The sequence below is a fragment of the Amphimedon queenslandica genome, unplaced genomic scaffold (assembly GCF_000090795.2).
Source record: "Amphimedon queenslandica unplaced genomic scaffold, v1.1 AMPQUscaffold_13506, whole genome shotgun sequence".
NCBI lineage: Eukaryota > Metazoa > Porifera > Demospongiae > Haplosclerida > Niphatidae > Amphimedon > Amphimedon queenslandica.
Window position 1 is genome coordinate 140,638 of NW_003546258.1, and position 14,684 is coordinate 155,321.

Genomic DNA, 14,684 nt, shown 5'->3' on the forward strand with positions numbered 1-14,684 from the left:
CACAGCTGAAATGTTTCAAATGTATCAAAAGTAATGATAGTAGTAGTAATAATAATAATAATAAATGATAACAATAATGTTATAGATATGCTAGTTTTAATGGTTGGCATTTTGAATTACTGACAATGAATGAGAATGACCTTGGAGGATATAGAGTTAGTCTATTATTAATATTATTATTATTATTATTATTATTATTATTATTATTATTATTATTATCCTTCAGAGTGCTAGTGCTAGCATCAACGGTAAAGGAGTATTTGGAACATTAAAGGTTTTATTATTATCATTATTATATTAATTATTATTAATTAATTAATCAATTAATTAACACAGTATGAGATTGGTGTCCATAGAGTCCAGAGGATACCAGCAACAGTATCAAGGGACAGGATGCACACTAGCACTATAACAGTAGCCATACTACCACTACCAACTGAAGTAAATACACACACACACACACAGCATATGTACATGTTACATATATTATAGGTACAATGTATAATCTCATAAAACTAGTCCATACATTTCTCTCTCTCTTTATTAACATAGGTTCAATCAAATATTAACGAAAAGGACCTTAAAATAGAGACATTTCGAGCGAGTGGGTATGTAACTTATTATCACATGACTGTCATGTGATCAATTATTGTTTAGTGCTGGAGGTCAGCATGTGAATACAACGGATAGCGCTGTAAGGTTGACTCACATACCGACTGGTATAACAGTCAGCATACAAGATGAAAGGTCACAGCATCGAGTAAAGGAGGGGGAGAGGAGAGACAAGGAGAGAGTTCTTGATTGATTCTCAATTTATTTAGAATAAGTCGAAAGCTTTGAAGTTGTTAAAGGCTAGACTTTACGAGAAGGAGAGAATGAGAGTGAATGATGAGAGAGCAAGACAGAGAATGGAGCAGATAGGAACTGGAGAAAGACACGAGAGAATAAGAACATATAATTTCTTACAAGTAAGTAACATTAAATCCATCGGATGGGTTAGTATCATTGGATGTGATTTTGGAGCTAATTTTTGGAAAATCCATGGGCTATAATAAATAGCCTTTGATTTTTTCAAAATTTGCTCATTTAAAAATGCTCATAACTTGAAAATTATTTGGCGAAATCAGCTCAAACTTTCTATGTAGCACAAGGACATCAATATGCATCAAAAAATGGAATAAAAATTTGGGGTGATTTCGGAGCCATTTTTTGGAAAAAACCATGGGCTATAGCCTTAGGTATTTTTCAGAATTTTGACATTTTCTTAAAATGGCCATAACTTGAAAATTTGAAGTCGGAATTACCTCAAACTTTCTACACAGCATAAGGACATCAATATGTATCAGAAAATGTCATAAAAATTTGGGGTGATTTCGGAGCCATTTTTGGAAAAAAACCATGGGCTATAGCCTTGGGTATTTTTCAGAATTTTGACATTTTCTTAAAATGGCTGTAACTTGAAAAATTAAAGTCTGAAACTTTCTACACAGCATAAGGACATCAATATGTATCAGAAAATGTAATAAAAATTTGGGGTGATTTCGGAGCCATTTTTTGGAAAAAACCATGGGCTATAGCCTTGGGTATTTTTCAGAATTTTGACGTTTTCTTAAAATGGCCGTAACTTGAAAAATTGAAGTCGGAATCAGCTTAAACTTTCTACACAGCATAAGGACATCAATATGTATCAGAAAATGTAGTAAAAATTTGGGGTAATTTTGGAGCCATTTTTCGGAAAAAACCATGTGTATTTGCTTTTTTAAAAAATTGGCTTATTTTTAAATACTCATAACTCTAAAATTATCCTACTGCTGTTGTTGTGCATAAAATGGTATTTTGTTTCAACCATGTGCACTGTCATTTGTGACTCATTACCTCTTGTTCCTCCTGTAGGACAGAATTACTGATCACAGGATAGGCTACACAGTACACAGTGTGACTGACTTCATGAGTGGAACTGAACTACTTCATGAAATGACTGAAGCATTACAACAACACTCCAACAGACAATCACTGCTGGAGCTAATACAAAATGAATAGATGTGTAATTTAAAGTGTAATCACATCAAATTTTTAAAGATAACCATGTTAAAATTATCAAGTTAGTCTTCTAATCTCAGGCGTCTTTTACGGCCAGAAGGAATAGGATCGTCATTTCCCCCTCCACTTCCACCAGAGGTTTTCCTGTTAGTGTTCATAGAACCTGTAACTGGCGTCTTCTCTTCCGATCCTTTATCTGTCAATAGAATAATAAGAATAATCACAAATGTACTGGTAATGTAAATGCTGTACTATATAGTGCTACACAATGCTAGGCCGATCAGTATTGAAACATACATAACTCAATGATTTAAGGTTGTAGCAACTAGTACATGTAGGACATCAATGTACATAGCACAAAGACATTGATAAATAAAGGATTGCTTCAAAGTCAATTTTAAAAGAAGCTATTTATTGCCAAATGCCAATGGCCTTTGGCCAAAACTTGTTGTTTATCATTAATTTCCAACAAAATAAGAATCAAAACCACAAACTACAACCTCTCCGATCCCCTCCCTCCCTCCCTTTCTCACTGCTGCTTCTGAGGAGTTTCGATGTTGTACTTGACTGTACCATCATCTGAGTCAATAAATATTCCTAAATTATATCACAATTAATTAATTAATTATTATAGACATATTTACTTGTATATTTTCCATCACATCATATCTCATCTCTTCTGCCATCTTGTACCTGTGGGTGTGGTCATACAAGTTTAAACCACGCCCCTAATTACTTACACGTCGTGATCGGAGCTGTTGTACATGAAGGCATTTTGAAACATGAGCAACATGTCACGTTGGAATTCAACGTCAGTCCTGATAACCTAACAGAGATATGATAGGAGTCACATGATAGTCATATGACGACTCACTCCTGTTTCAATGTTCTTCTTTATTGTAGTTAAATCCATTGGCCTGAGAGAGAGAGAGGAGGGGGGGAGGTTATAAATGGAGAGAGAAAGGGAGAGAGACTGACTTTAATACAACATCATAATAGCCGGGAGCATTCTCCTCTTTAACTGGATGAAGAAACAAATTAGCATATCTAATAATAATAAAGAAATAATGAATAATTTCAGCACGGAAATTTTTATTAATAAAAATCTCTGAAAAAACTCTCATCACTAACTTATGCTGAGCTGCATGTCTCCACACTAACATAATGGTCTTTCTCCAGCTCCGGAATGAGAGCTGATTCTCGGAATCAGTGTCCCTATTAGCAACTTAATAACCATTAATAACTAATGACCACACCCACCCTTGTGAAGGACAAGGACTCGACACAGCAGAACTAAAAGCTGATAAAACTTCTTCCTCTGACTCTTCCTCGCAAGGAGGTGTGTCTCTCACCTCTAGCCTCGGCCGCCCACGCACGCCTCTACCTCCTAATAAGAAAACTAAGCAAGGGGCTTTAATTAGAACTCACTCTTTCCAGGAGGACGTCCTCTTCTTACACGCCCACCACTTTCTTCGTCCGATTGAACTTTACCACTCTCTTGTGCTTTGATAACTCTTAGAGGCGTGGCCTATTAAAATTAATTATTAATTAGGCCACACCCACTATTACATAATTCACCATATCAGAAGGATCAGAAACATGTTCCTGTTTTCTCACTCTCAGTTGTCGTGGGGTAGCTGGGGAAGGCGGAGTCACCTCCTTCTCTTTTTTAACCCTCTCCTCCTCTTGTACATGTACTTTCTCTTCCTGCGTAGTTATGGTTACTGGCTCCGCCTCTTTTTCTTTCTCCTTCTCAGATCCAGAGGGCGGAGCCTAAAAATTAAAGATAATATTATTAAATATTTTCTTTAAATTACCATCTCTTTCTTTTCCTCTTCCATTTTTTCTTCATCTTTATTAAAGACGGGATGATATGGTGTACATTTATCTAGAACAATCCTAATTCCTTTAGTGTCTTCTTTCTTTGTTTCTTTCTCTTCCTCTCTCTCTTCTTCTTTCTTAGTCTCTTCCTCTGGTGAAGGATCGTCAACAACTTCCAATGGCTTCTCTTCTTCTTGTTTTTCTGGTGTAACCTCTTTATCCGCAACCTCGTTGATGGATGTGGATTGTTCTCTTGGCTCCGCCTCTTTTTGAACGGTAGTAGGAGATTTAACAGCATCAATAGGAGGAGGTGGAACGGGATCGGGTTCTGAAGCTTTAGCCTCTGGAGTCTCACTAACACTATCAGTAACACTCCCACCTGCAGGTACAGGTGCTTCTGCAGGTGGGGAATGTTTTACAGATACCAAACTACTTGGGGGCTTTGGTGGAGCATCTACTGGTTTAAGAGGTGGTTCCTCTTGAATTTTCTCCACTTTAATTTCTCCTCCTCCTCCTCCTCCTGTCTCTTTCCTACTAGCTGATACAAGTGGAGATATCTTCATCACAGGGCTCTTAATGGTGGGGGCTGCTGGCTTTATGTCACTAGAGTGGCATACATCAGGTGTAATGAAGATGTGGTGGTGATATGTTGCACAGTATGTGTCTTCACTTACGGTTGCATCTGGTCCCACATTGCCTGTAGCTGGGCATCTGTTAATTCACCTTTTTCTAATAACTCTATATCTTTTTTAAGAGCACTGAGAGGGAGAGAGTTGTATGCAATACATGTAGTAATAAAAATAAAATACAATGTACATTGTATATCTTACGTGTATTCTTCTCTTGTTTTCACCAATGCTTTGTCAAGTTCTTTTATTCTTTTGCTAGTTAAATGTCGTACAATTTGTTCTTCAACAGTTTCCACTAAAAGAGAGAGAGATCACAGTGCATGGTTACGCTTTACCTTACCAACGTCTGGGGCACCGTCCTCCTTTCTCTTACGTCTAAAGGTCAGAGTTCAAAAGGTCAAAGTTCAAAAGATCAACTTACTTTGGAGTGGATGCTTTATCAAGCATGGCAGCATATTGGATGGCGCAATTCTTAATTATTAATAATTAATTATTAATTTTAACTTTTTATTACTTTTTGTGAGAAATGTTCCGATGATCTAGTTTCTTCTATGATTGGTCTAATAGCCCTGCTTACTGAAACCCTGTAGAGTGTTTGAATGATAATTAGAGCGAGCATGAGCGAGATCCTCTATAATCTGTCAGGGTCTATTTTGCGTTACTTCTTGATAATAAGCAGAGGATAATGATTTTAAAATCAGTATACTATTGATAAATTTGGACTACACGGACAAAATTAATTTTGAGTGTGTGTTCAAAATGAACAAGATGGCAGTTTTAAAACGGGACAAACTCACTTTGAGTTTTCTAACTTCTAGATAAGACTAGAGAGGGGAGCTATCTAAAGGCTACTTGAGTAGCTCTGAAAACTTAAGTTATAATATTCTTTTTGGTAAGGTACAGTTGTGTGAATTGATTCACACAACAAGTCAGTTTGCCATTAACTTTTCAGTTTGTTTGAGACCGTCTCGGTTTGAGAATTGAAATAAAACGCAATAGCAGTTTAGCCCCCTCTAGGTTTAGTCCTCATTATTAAGATTGTGGAAGAGCTTGAATAGAAGTCTGGCTTTGTTTCTTAGTTGCATATCTCCTCAAACTGGCAGCACTCAGTCATTCTTGTCCTTTTTACTGGGTTATTTTGGTTGTGTTGGTGTGTTTGCTCCGAAGTTTGCTCTGTTCAGACTTCAGACTCCGACGACGAAGATGGGGGCTGATGATGCATGCAGGTTATCAATTACAGCAATAAAAATGCAATAATTGAGGTATCAGCTACTAATTAATTGACTACTATTAATATTAAAGGGTGTGGTTGGGTGTAGTTTAATTCGGAATCATTTCAAACGATTCCTACTTCTCTTTCAATACGAGTACAATTCCATTTGGAATCGAAGACTCCAGACTCGCCCATCACTACTGGATTGATTAATTTATTTAGTTTAATCTTATTCAAACCATGTTAATTGATGGCTCATGCTCACCCCTCAATGTTTACATTCACCTAGTTTATATATTTTAATAATTATTAATTTTTTTTTACCAATTCTGATCCCCACTTCTCTGCACAGAAGACGCCAGTATCAGTTGATCTCTTAAGGTCCATTTAAACTGCGGCTCTTTATGGCTCACTATTATGCACTAAAATAATAAGAACAAAGATTATAGCATACCTTTCAATCCAGAAGCAGCCATTTCGAAACAAGCTCACGTGACAGTGACACGCATGTCACATACGTACGCGTAAGTACATGCTCAAACACGTGCACACCAGAAGATCGTAAGAGGATCGCTCAAGTCCTGGATGGAGAACTTAAGAGAAGTTACGATGGCTCTATTCCACGAAGTAGATGGCCTGAAAGAAGCTCAAGATGATCTAAAATCAAAGGTCGAGGCTCTGGAGGCACGAACTCGGGAGCTTGAGATACCATCGCTAACGGGACAATTAGCTGTCAAAGTTGAAAAAGAGTTAGTGAAAAGAATATTGGACAACACCGGTGTAGATCTACAGAGTACCAAGACTACCAATGTCACATTACACATGATGAATGAGGCACTTCAAAATCCGGTCTCACTTATGGGAGGAGGTATTTTTGCTAGTGACGAGCAAAAAAGAAAAGCTCGCGACAATTGGATCGATTTGAATCATTCTTTGGGTTTAAATTTTGAAACCTACTCTGCCATTAACGAATTAAAATTGACACAAAATCTGAAAGCGCATCCAGATTTAACTCTGGAGAAACTATCAAGCCGTTTGAGAAGGGAAGTAAAGTTGGATTTTTTATTGGAAAGAAGTGAAAAGCTAATTCAAGTGCTGAAAGGATTGGGTGTCTACAGAATCAAAGCATAATGGCTACTGACTTGACATTATCTAATTGCATTATATGTTTGCTACTTCTTTACAATTATAATAGTGATGAAGATCTAAAATTTTATGCTATTATAGACATTCACAAGTACTCTATGAACTTGTGCTGTTTGCGTTCGCGCACCAATCAAATTGCAGCATTCACGTGATATCAGACTATCCAGTATCCATGCATAAAAAGTGTAGGTGTGGTTGAAATAAAAGTGGGTGGAGCCATAGATAGTAGAGAGCTAGAGCAGTAGAGCTAGCTAGAGTTATAAACATGGGGAATTGTTTGGGTCAACCAAGTAACACAGATCCTATTCTCTTTACTGATGAAGAGAACATTCAAAATGGTAACTTACTATTGGGTTTATTACACTACAACCTGCCTCCTTTTTCTTCGTTAGTTGTAATGGGCCAGTCACAGCCACTACTACAAGAGAAGTTTGTTTGGAAGAGTGAGACCCCATTGACTGCTGGGCAGCTACAAGGGAAGAGAGACACATTCTGGGAGACCTCACCTCTATATGATGGTCGGAGAGAGATCTGGGATGCATTGAAGGCAGCCATTGAAGCTGCTGAAGAAGAAGATTACGATCTAGCACAAGCCATTTTGACTGGAGCCAATATATCGCTACCCAATGGTTGGTGTGTGAGGAAAGAGAAATCAGCTTTGTCAGAGAAGTACTGTATAGCCTTAGCGGGTGATTTTGGGTAGAAGAACATTGGGAGGGGGCAAGTTGTCATTATGCGTTTGACTTCAAAATGTGTAGATAACTAAGATTGGTTGAAAAATGGCCGTTTTTTAATTGACAAAATAGCAAATTTAATCCCTCCAGAATTATGCATTGTAAATAATCATAATCCCATGAATATTATTTTTTTCGTAAACTCTTTAATTTCTTTTTTTATATTATAGGTAGTTTAACTCATGCTTATGATGAGTTAGGCAATCATTACTCCATCCCTCCATACTGTCTCAGTAGACCAACCAATTTTGTATCTAATAGTATCACAACTGATTCAACCACCACTGACGTTAGGATGAATGAAATTATATCGAAAGGCGGTAATCCAATCAATGTTAAAATCAGACTCTCAAATCAATCTAAAGATATCAAGTTAACAATATCGTCTACTGACACGGTGATCATCGTCAAGAAGAGACTAGAGGAGGAGTACAATGTTAAGTCTGATAAAATAACTATGCTGTTTTCTGGAAAAATCCTAACTGATTCTACAATACTAGGACAACTTGACATTCCAAAAGGATTTATAATACAAGCAATAGTACGATAACACGACACCTTAACATAGATACGCACAACTTTTAAAATTATGACATTCATCATTTTAATAACGCATTATTATTCTGTATTATTATTAATAAGTGCTGCTTCTTTGCGTATTAATTGTGTCAGATGTTCTGTTAACTTTATCTCAAGTTCTGACATCTTAATGTCAATATATTCCTTTAGTCTTGTCTCTAATTTCTCTATCTCTGTGTCTCCATTAATGACTTTATCTTTCTCATCAATATTATTTTCTTCTTCCTCCAATCCATTAATTTTAGTCTCTTTTAGTCTTGCATCTTTTAATGGAGCAGACTTGTCTTGATGTATTTGTCGAAAAAGAGACATCATTTGATTCATATCAGTATTAGTAGCCACACCAGGGGCTTCCTACATGTACAAGAATCAGTAAAGCAATAAATGAACAATGTATTACAACAAATAACTGATAGAAAGAATTTTATTCATAACATTAAGTATATGTTTAGTATAGTCATGCTGAAACCAACTTGAAGTCGTTGCAGTGTTGATAATAACTGTGGTATTGGTAGGGTAGTTTTAGCTTCTTTCATTAAGTATTGCATATCTTGTATCTGTTGATCTGGCCTTGGGTGATGATGACTAGTACTAGTAATACCTGCACTCATTAGTCCCCTTTCATCTTCACTGATCTCATTAACTGATACACACAATCGAGTAATGAGTGCTTCCTGTTGATGTCTAACTGAGACAAACTGTCAAAAAGTACCAGCAAGTTAATAGCATTAATAATTATTACTTATTAGTCTATTTATATAATTACTTTCAATGATAATTCTGTCAGTGATTCTCCTTCAAAACTCATTATGCATCTGTACATGTTACTGAGAGGGTGAAAGAATAAATAGTCACATTAAATGCAATATTAATATTTCTAATACCTTCCTTTGATTTTTTTAAGAGGAGTACCTCTACCAGTACTAATGTAACTGGTTGTATCACTGAGTCCACTATAGAGCTCAATATTACGTGAAGAGCTCATCACTTCTAGCCCTACCATAGTGTAATTACTTAGTCGTTTAGCATCAATGTATATAAAACAAGGAGAGGAGGAGGAGGAGAATAATTTCACACTCTTCTCATCATCACTTTTTGTATCTTCATTATTATCATTATCAGGAGTTCTAAAATTGACATATTAAATTCATAATAAAATATTATGGTGTCATTATACTTTTTATTTATCAAGAAAATATCTTTGAGGTCTTTTGAATCACTCTCAGGCCCCAATTCCCATGTAGAACTCAAATCTATTGAAACCTTCAGAGCCGCCATTTTAAAATGGCGCCGCGCCTTCTTTTTTTAACCAACGCCATAGATATTAGAGTAAATATATGCCAACGCCCACAAATTCAGCCACGCCTACAGCCAGGGTGTAAAGTGCAAACTGTCATGGCGTCAGTTAGCAATAAAGTTTGTTTGGTTGTTATTGACGGCTGGGGACTATCAGAAGAAGTTAAAGGTATCATTAAATGCAGTGTATTTAGTCATAATTGGTATGTGCGTGGTAGCTATATTTATAATGCACTTATTGAGCAAATAGAATCATTACTTGGTTTGTTTATAATTAATAAATATTAGGTAATGCTATCAGGAATGCAGAGACTCCGGTAATGGATGCACTTGAAAAGGTTGAGGGAGAGTTCCTAACACTTGATGCATCAGGTTTGTCCTTAATTAGGGTAGTGTGCTTTAATTGGAATCCTACAGGTCTTTCCGTGGGTCTTCCAGATGGGCTGATGGGAAATAGTGAAGTTGGACACTATACCATTGGAACTGGTCGAGTCTCTTATCAGGTACATTGTATTAGGAGGGACAGACACACATACATGTACATTGTACATATATTATACATATTACATACATACATACATGTACATGCATTGTAGTCACTTTGTAGTATTATTGTACTGTATCAATTGATTTTATAGAAATTGGCAACAAAAGAACACTTCTATTACATTTTCTGATGCATATACATGCTCTTATGTTGTGTGGAATGTTTGAGTTGATTCTGATTAAAATTGGATTTTTTAAAGTTACTTAAAAGTCAGGCCAAAGTCCCTGTACTATAGTGCAGGGCCATTAGCCAGATTTTTCCAAATGACTAGGAGAGAATTCTCAATTTTTATTACATTTTCTGATGCATATACATGTTCTTATGTTGTGTTTTAAGTTTGGGCAGACTCCGATTAAAACTGGATTTTTTACAAATTTTTAAATTTACTCAAAAATTATGTACAGACTGTTATACTCCTCATCTTTTTGTGTAGGATATTGTTGCTATTAACTTATCAATAGCTAATGAGTCAATATACACTAAACCAGTCTTACTGGAAGCATTTGAAAAAGCTAAAACTGGTAACGGACGAGTCCACTTTTTGGGACTGGTAAGAAATTAAATATACATGTAAATATAATGTTATAATAATAATAATATTTGTATTACATCAATTTACATGTGGTACTCCACCCAACAGCAGTAACAATAATTGCCAATTATATGCATCATAGACTCATAGTCAAAGTAATCCTTGTATTTAACTTTTAATTATAATACATGTACTTTACATGTACACAATGATAATACGCAATGTATATGTACATGTACATGTAGGTAAGTGATGGTGGCGTTCACAGTCATATCGATCACCTTGAAGCTCTATTAAAAGCTGCTAAAAAGGATAATGTCCCAAAGTCTTTCGTCCACTTCTTCTCCGATGGCCGAGACACCTCACCAACTAGTGGAGGTAATTATATATTCAAAGTTAATTACTGGGCGTGGCTTTAACCAATTATCCTCAACCTCGTTAAATATTTTCACTTATTAGTTCCTCATAGTGTGAAATGTTGAAGAATGCTTAATTATAATTTTATAAATTTAGTAACGTACGTGAGGCGACTCCTCCAGTACCTAAAAGAGTTGGGATATGGTTCCCTGGCTACTCTCGCTGGTCGTTATTATGCAATGGACCGAGACAAGAGATATGAAAGGATTAAGATTGCATATGAAGGAATGACACAAAGAAAAGGAGTGGAAGTGGAGACCGATAAACTTATCAATGTAAGAGGAAGAGTAAAGGAGAGCGTGAATTACATGTACGTGTACATGTACATGTACATGTACATGTATTAGTATTTGATTTACATGTTTATGTGTATAGCTGATGGAGGAACGTTACAATGCTGATGGAGATGCAAAGCAGACAGACGAGTTTATGAAACCGGTCATACTGGACACTGAAGGACAGATAAAAGGTGAAATACATGTACATGTACATGTATGTTTAATTTAAGCCACTCTCACTTACCTTGCCTCCTGTAGATGGAGACACATTGATATTCATTGACTTTAGAGCTGACAGGATGAGACAAATTGTGGAAGCATTCGGAATAAAACCACAATTTGAGACTGAAACCATTCCAAAGAATATTGTAAGCGTAATAGGGTGTGTACAATTTAAACATACTGTACATGTACATGTACATGTTCAGATACATGTGTTACTATCTACATGTATGGTGTGTGTATGGTGTCACCAAACCTCTTCTTAGAGTCAATTTGCCAAATTTTTTATAGCTACATTGTAAATGTACATGTACATGAACATGTACAATGTATGTATACACATGTACATGTTGTATTACTAATCATTTTTTATTTATTTCTTAGTCTGTTTATACAATGACAGAGTACAAGAAAGAGTTTCCATTCCCAGTCATATTCCCGCCTACCGTTCCAAAGAACAGTCTCGCCGAGTGGCTCTCTCTCAAAGGACTCAAACAGTTCCATTGTGCCGAGACTGAGAAATATGCTCACGTCACTTTCTTCTTTAACGGCGGACTAGAGAAGGCATTTGACGGGGAGGAGAGGTGCATGGTACCCTCTCCTAAAGTACCCACTTATGATCTAAAGCCTGAAATGAGTGCAGAGGGAGTTGGAGAAGCTGTAAGTACATGTACATGTACATATACATGTACATGTACATGTACATGTAATTGAATATGGGAATAAAAAGGGGGGGAGGTAGAAGAAAAATTTTGATGAATTATTCTTTAATCAATTGTTTATACATACCTCATTTTCTCTCCCTCTCCTCTTAGATGGTTGAAGCCATTAAAAGTGACAAGTATTCTTTTGTCATGTGTAACTTTGCACCTCCAGACATGGTCGGTCACACAGGTCAATACGAGCCGGCAGTGGTAGCCTGTGCAGCAACTGATAAAGCGATTGGTGCCATACAAAGAGCCTGTGAAGAGAAAGGTTACGTACTGTTGATCACTGCTGATCACGGGAATGCCGAACGGATGATTGATGAAGAAGGAAAACCTGTCACTAAACACACAACATTTCGCGGTATGTACATGTACAGTACATGTACATGTACATAATACATTTGCCAAGAAATAAATAAATAAATAAAATTAAATATTAATGATAAAAATCATTGGTCTACATGTACTGTACTTGTATGTCTAAACTTACTTTTGTGCAATGTCATGCACTTACATGTACATGTACATGTATAGATACATGTACGTGTATTTAAACAGCAAATAACTCTCTTTAGTGAAGTGTATGGGTCTGTCGTTACATTTGCTAATCTCATTTCCTTCTCAAATATCTATGGATTCCTCCAAATCAGACATACATGTACATGTACACCATAATTACATGTATCTGATATCTAATATTTATTTGTGCCTCCTACATGTACGTGTGCACGTACATGTTATGTTTGTATGACAAAATTAGTATGAATGGAGAGAGAGAGAGAATCAAATAGTATCACTACAATGACTAAGTATTGTATTCCAGTTATTTACTATCACATTTCAACTGAACTCATGATGTCATAACTACATGTATGATTGACCCAGCTGTGAACCGCCTTCTCTGTACTGTGGTATAATAGCCTTATCTCTTCATTTAGCTCGTACTGTAATGTACATGTACATGTACATGTACATACATGTATATGACATTGGATTATAAGTAATGTGCATGCATAGTGTGTCTGTATTATTATTGTTATTATAATTATTGTATGATAATAATTGTTACTGTCTTGTGTGAAAGAGACAGACTGACAGTGTATCAGTCATTATAACTTGTGAATATTCTTGCCTGCATCTCTCGTCACTTTGGCCCTGATGTTTTTATAATTATCGTCCTTTCTGGTACACTTCAGCTTTATTTGGCTCCTAATGTAATTCATTGTTAATGGCAGGAATGCAGGGAATTCACTAACTAGCCCTGCAACTGGTCAGGGATCTGTCATGATTATTATCAGTCCTTGTGACACTTCCTATAAATATTGTATATGCACATTGTGTACATGTACATCTACACAATGTACTTGGAAGATGTGTGGTTGTGTTTATAGATGTACATGTACATACACATGAACAGAAAATTTTGAATGCAATATCCAGAAAGTGTTCTCCATAATATTCTACATTTGCCTACTAATAATCATATGATGTGATGTGTTTCTATGTCGCATTATGTACGTGAACATGTTCTCTTATGAGGAGTGTGTGTGTTGGTAAGGGAGAACATGTGTCCGACAGATTTGTGAACAGGATTGTCACACCATAGCAATGATACATGTGTACTAATAAATCTCTCCTTACATTATGTTTGTTATGCATCATTGAGTTGCCAATAGATATAATGTACACATGTTAAATCAGACCCTTGTCAAGAATTAAATATTTTCGTGATTTTATGGGAAACTACAAATGTCAATTAATTTTCTCTTCTTATGTAGTACCATTCTGTCTTCATGGTAATGGATTGAAGTTCCTTTCTCCCACTCACAATGCTTCACTAGCTGATGTTGCTCCTACCGTATTACAAATAATGGGACTGGACGTACCTCCGGAAATGACTGGACACAAATTAGTTGAATAAAAATAAATATTAATTTCTCTATCATAGTAGCACCTGCAAAATTAGTTTTGTCGCTGCCTTCACTGATATTACAATTGTACATGTGTTTAGCATCAGTATTGTTGTTGTTATAAATTTATTATTAGTAGTAATGAAAGTTGTTCTTTTTTGATTTCATTCATAAGTAGAGCTGTTTTATCCTGTGTGATAATACTCTATAAAGTGATGGTTGTTTATTCTTCAGTGGTTCCTGTGTTTTGATACGAGTGTGGATGGTTTTGGAGAAAGAAATAATGTTACTGCTAGAATTATGTCTTTTTGCTAATTAGCGCAGTCTATACATTCTAGAGATAGTGTTATTTCTCTCTTATTAGCAGATTAGGGTATACATTCCTCTCCTAATCTCTCTTTCTCTCTCTCTCTCTTCCTCCCACTCTCTCTTACTGAGTGTATGACTTAATATTGTTTATTGCCAGCAGCTGTATAAAGAGGATATGATTTTTATTACATATTTACTAATAGATCCTTTCTGGTGAACACAAACACTCTCTTAGGGTCAACTCTTTATTTTAATATCAATACATGTACATGTAGTGATTAGTGGTATGGAGTAGCAATAACAA

General features: G+C 36.0%; 5 protein-coding genes across 5 annotated transcripts; 3 read left to right on the forward strand and 2 right to left on the reverse strand.

Moving 5' to 3' along the window:
• The first annotated feature begins 6 nt into the window (after positions 1-6).
• LOC100636524 (peptide chain release factor 1-like) lies at positions 7-2,083 on the forward strand. Its single transcript, XM_020008799.1, has 8 exons — positions 7-30; positions 86-155; positions 227-274; positions 337-441; positions 553-608; positions 658-760; positions 822-968; positions 1,894-2,083. Exons 1-8 carry the CDS (start codon positions 11-13, stop codon positions 2,038-2,040), a joined length of 696 nt encoding a protein of 231 aa, XP_019864358.1. The 5' UTR covers positions 7-10; the 3' UTR covers positions 2,041-2,083.
• LOC105316606 (bromodomain-containing protein 8-like) lies at positions 2,018-6,248 on the reverse strand. The gene is made up of 18 exons (XM_020008797.1): positions 6,158-6,248; positions 6,028-6,115; positions 5,005-5,074; positions 4,912-4,961; positions 4,831-4,865; positions 4,692-4,785; positions 4,536-4,619; positions 3,858-4,464; positions 3,619-3,813; positions 3,469-3,568; positions 3,301-3,427; positions 3,172-3,255; positions 3,019-3,087; positions 2,915-2,957; positions 2,781-2,866; positions 2,685-2,733; positions 2,574-2,637; positions 2,018-2,236 (listed from the first exon to the last, which is right to left on the reverse strand). Exons 1-18 carry the CDS (start codon positions 6,177-6,179, stop codon positions 2,103-2,105), a joined length of 2,001 nt encoding a protein of 666 aa, XP_019864356.1. The 5' UTR covers positions 6,180-6,248; the 3' UTR covers positions 2,018-2,102.
• Positions 6,249-7,034: 786 nt separating this feature from the next.
• On the forward strand, positions 7,035-8,246 carry LOC100636651 (ubiquitin domain-containing protein 2-like). Its single transcript, XM_011411620.2, has 3 exons — positions 7,035-7,187; positions 7,242-7,478; positions 7,754-8,246. The coding sequence occupies exons 1-3, from the start codon at positions 7,115-7,117 to the stop codon at positions 8,131-8,133; spliced, it is 690 nt and encodes a 229-aa protein (XP_011409922.2). The 5' UTR covers positions 7,035-7,114; the 3' UTR covers positions 8,134-8,246.
• Positions 8,163-9,456, reverse strand: LOC109593754 (uncharacterized). Its single transcript, XM_020008798.1, has 5 exons — positions 9,340-9,456; positions 9,047-9,289; positions 8,929-8,989; positions 8,636-8,860; positions 8,163-8,516 (listed from the first exon to the last, which is right to left on the reverse strand). Exons 1-5 carry the CDS (start codon positions 9,438-9,440, stop codon positions 8,202-8,204), a joined length of 945 nt encoding a protein of 314 aa, XP_019864357.1. The 5' UTR covers positions 9,441-9,456; the 3' UTR covers positions 8,163-8,201.
• Positions 9,457-9,513: 57 nt separating this feature from the next.
• Positions 9,514-14,283, forward strand: LOC100632232 (2,3-bisphosphoglycerate-independent phosphoglycerate mutase-like). The gene is made up of 11 exons (XM_003383841.2): positions 9,514-9,627; positions 9,747-9,830; positions 9,876-9,961; positions 10,439-10,555; positions 10,783-10,915; positions 11,051-11,229; positions 11,330-11,423; positions 11,491-11,600; positions 11,839-12,114; positions 12,270-12,522; positions 13,940-14,283. The coding sequence occupies exons 1-11, from the start codon at positions 9,558-9,560 to the stop codon at positions 14,080-14,082; spliced, it is 1,545 nt and encodes a 514-aa protein (XP_003383889.1). The 5' UTR covers positions 9,514-9,557; the 3' UTR covers positions 14,083-14,283.
• Positions 14,284-14,684: the final 401 nt, after the last annotated feature.

Bases quoted from the DNA above. Each gene is read 5' to 3' on its own strand.
- LOC100632232 (XM_003383841.2), top strand. From the start codon at position 9,558: ATGGCGTCAGTTAGCAATAAAGTTTGTTTGGTTGTTATTGACGGCTGG. The intron at 10,556-10,782 runs GTAAGAAATTAA...ATGTACATGTAG, and splicing joins GAGTCCACTTTTTGGGACTG to GTAAGTGATGGTGGCGTTCA. The intron at 11,230-11,329 runs GTAAGAGGAAGA...TTATGTGTATAG, and splicing joins AGACCGATAAACTTATCAAT to CTGATGGAGGAACGTTACAA.
- LOC100636651 (XM_011411620.2), top strand. From the start codon at position 7,115: ATGGGGAATTGTTTGGGTCAACCAAGTAACACAGATCCTATTCTCTTT. The intron at 7,188-7,241 runs GTAACTTACTAT...TTTCTTCGTTAG, and splicing joins TGAAGAGAACATTCAAAATG to TTGTAATGGGCCAGTCACAG. The intron at 7,479-7,753 runs GTTGGTGTGTGA...TTTATATTATAG, and splicing joins CAATATATCGCTACCCAATG to GTAGTTTAACTCATGCTTAT.
- LOC100636524 (XM_020008799.1), top strand. From the start codon at position 11: ATGTTTCAAATGTATCAAAA. The intron at 31-85 runs GTAATGATAGTA...ATAATGTTATAG, and splicing joins ATGTTTCAAATGTATCAAAA to ATATGCTAGTTTTAATGGTT. The intron at 969-1,893 runs GTAAGTAACATT...TTCCTCCTGTAG, and splicing joins GAACATATAATTTCTTACAA to GACAGAATTACTGATCACAG.
- LOC105316606 (XM_020008797.1), bottom strand. From the start codon at position 6,179: ATGGCTGCTTCTGGATTGAAAG. The intron at 4,620-4,691 runs GTAAGATATACA...TCTCCCTCTCAG, and splicing joins AAAACAAGAGAAGAATACAC to TGCTCTTAAAAAAGATATAG. The intron at 3,569-3,618 runs GTGAATTATGTA...TAATTTTAATAG, and splicing joins TTTCTGATCCTTCTGATATG to GCCACGCCTCTAAGAGTTAT.
- LOC109593754 (XM_020008798.1), bottom strand. From the start codon at position 9,440: ATGGCGGCTCTGAAGGTTTCAATAGATTTGAGTTCTACATGGGAATTG. The intron at 8,990-9,046 runs GTATTAGAAATA...TCACCCTCTCAG, and splicing joins CTTAAAAAAATCAAAGGAAG to TAACATGTACAGATGCATAA. The intron at 8,517-8,635 runs GTTGGTTTCAGC...TTGTACATGTAG, and splicing joins CAACACTGCAACGACTTCAA to GAAGCCCCTGGTGTGGCTAC.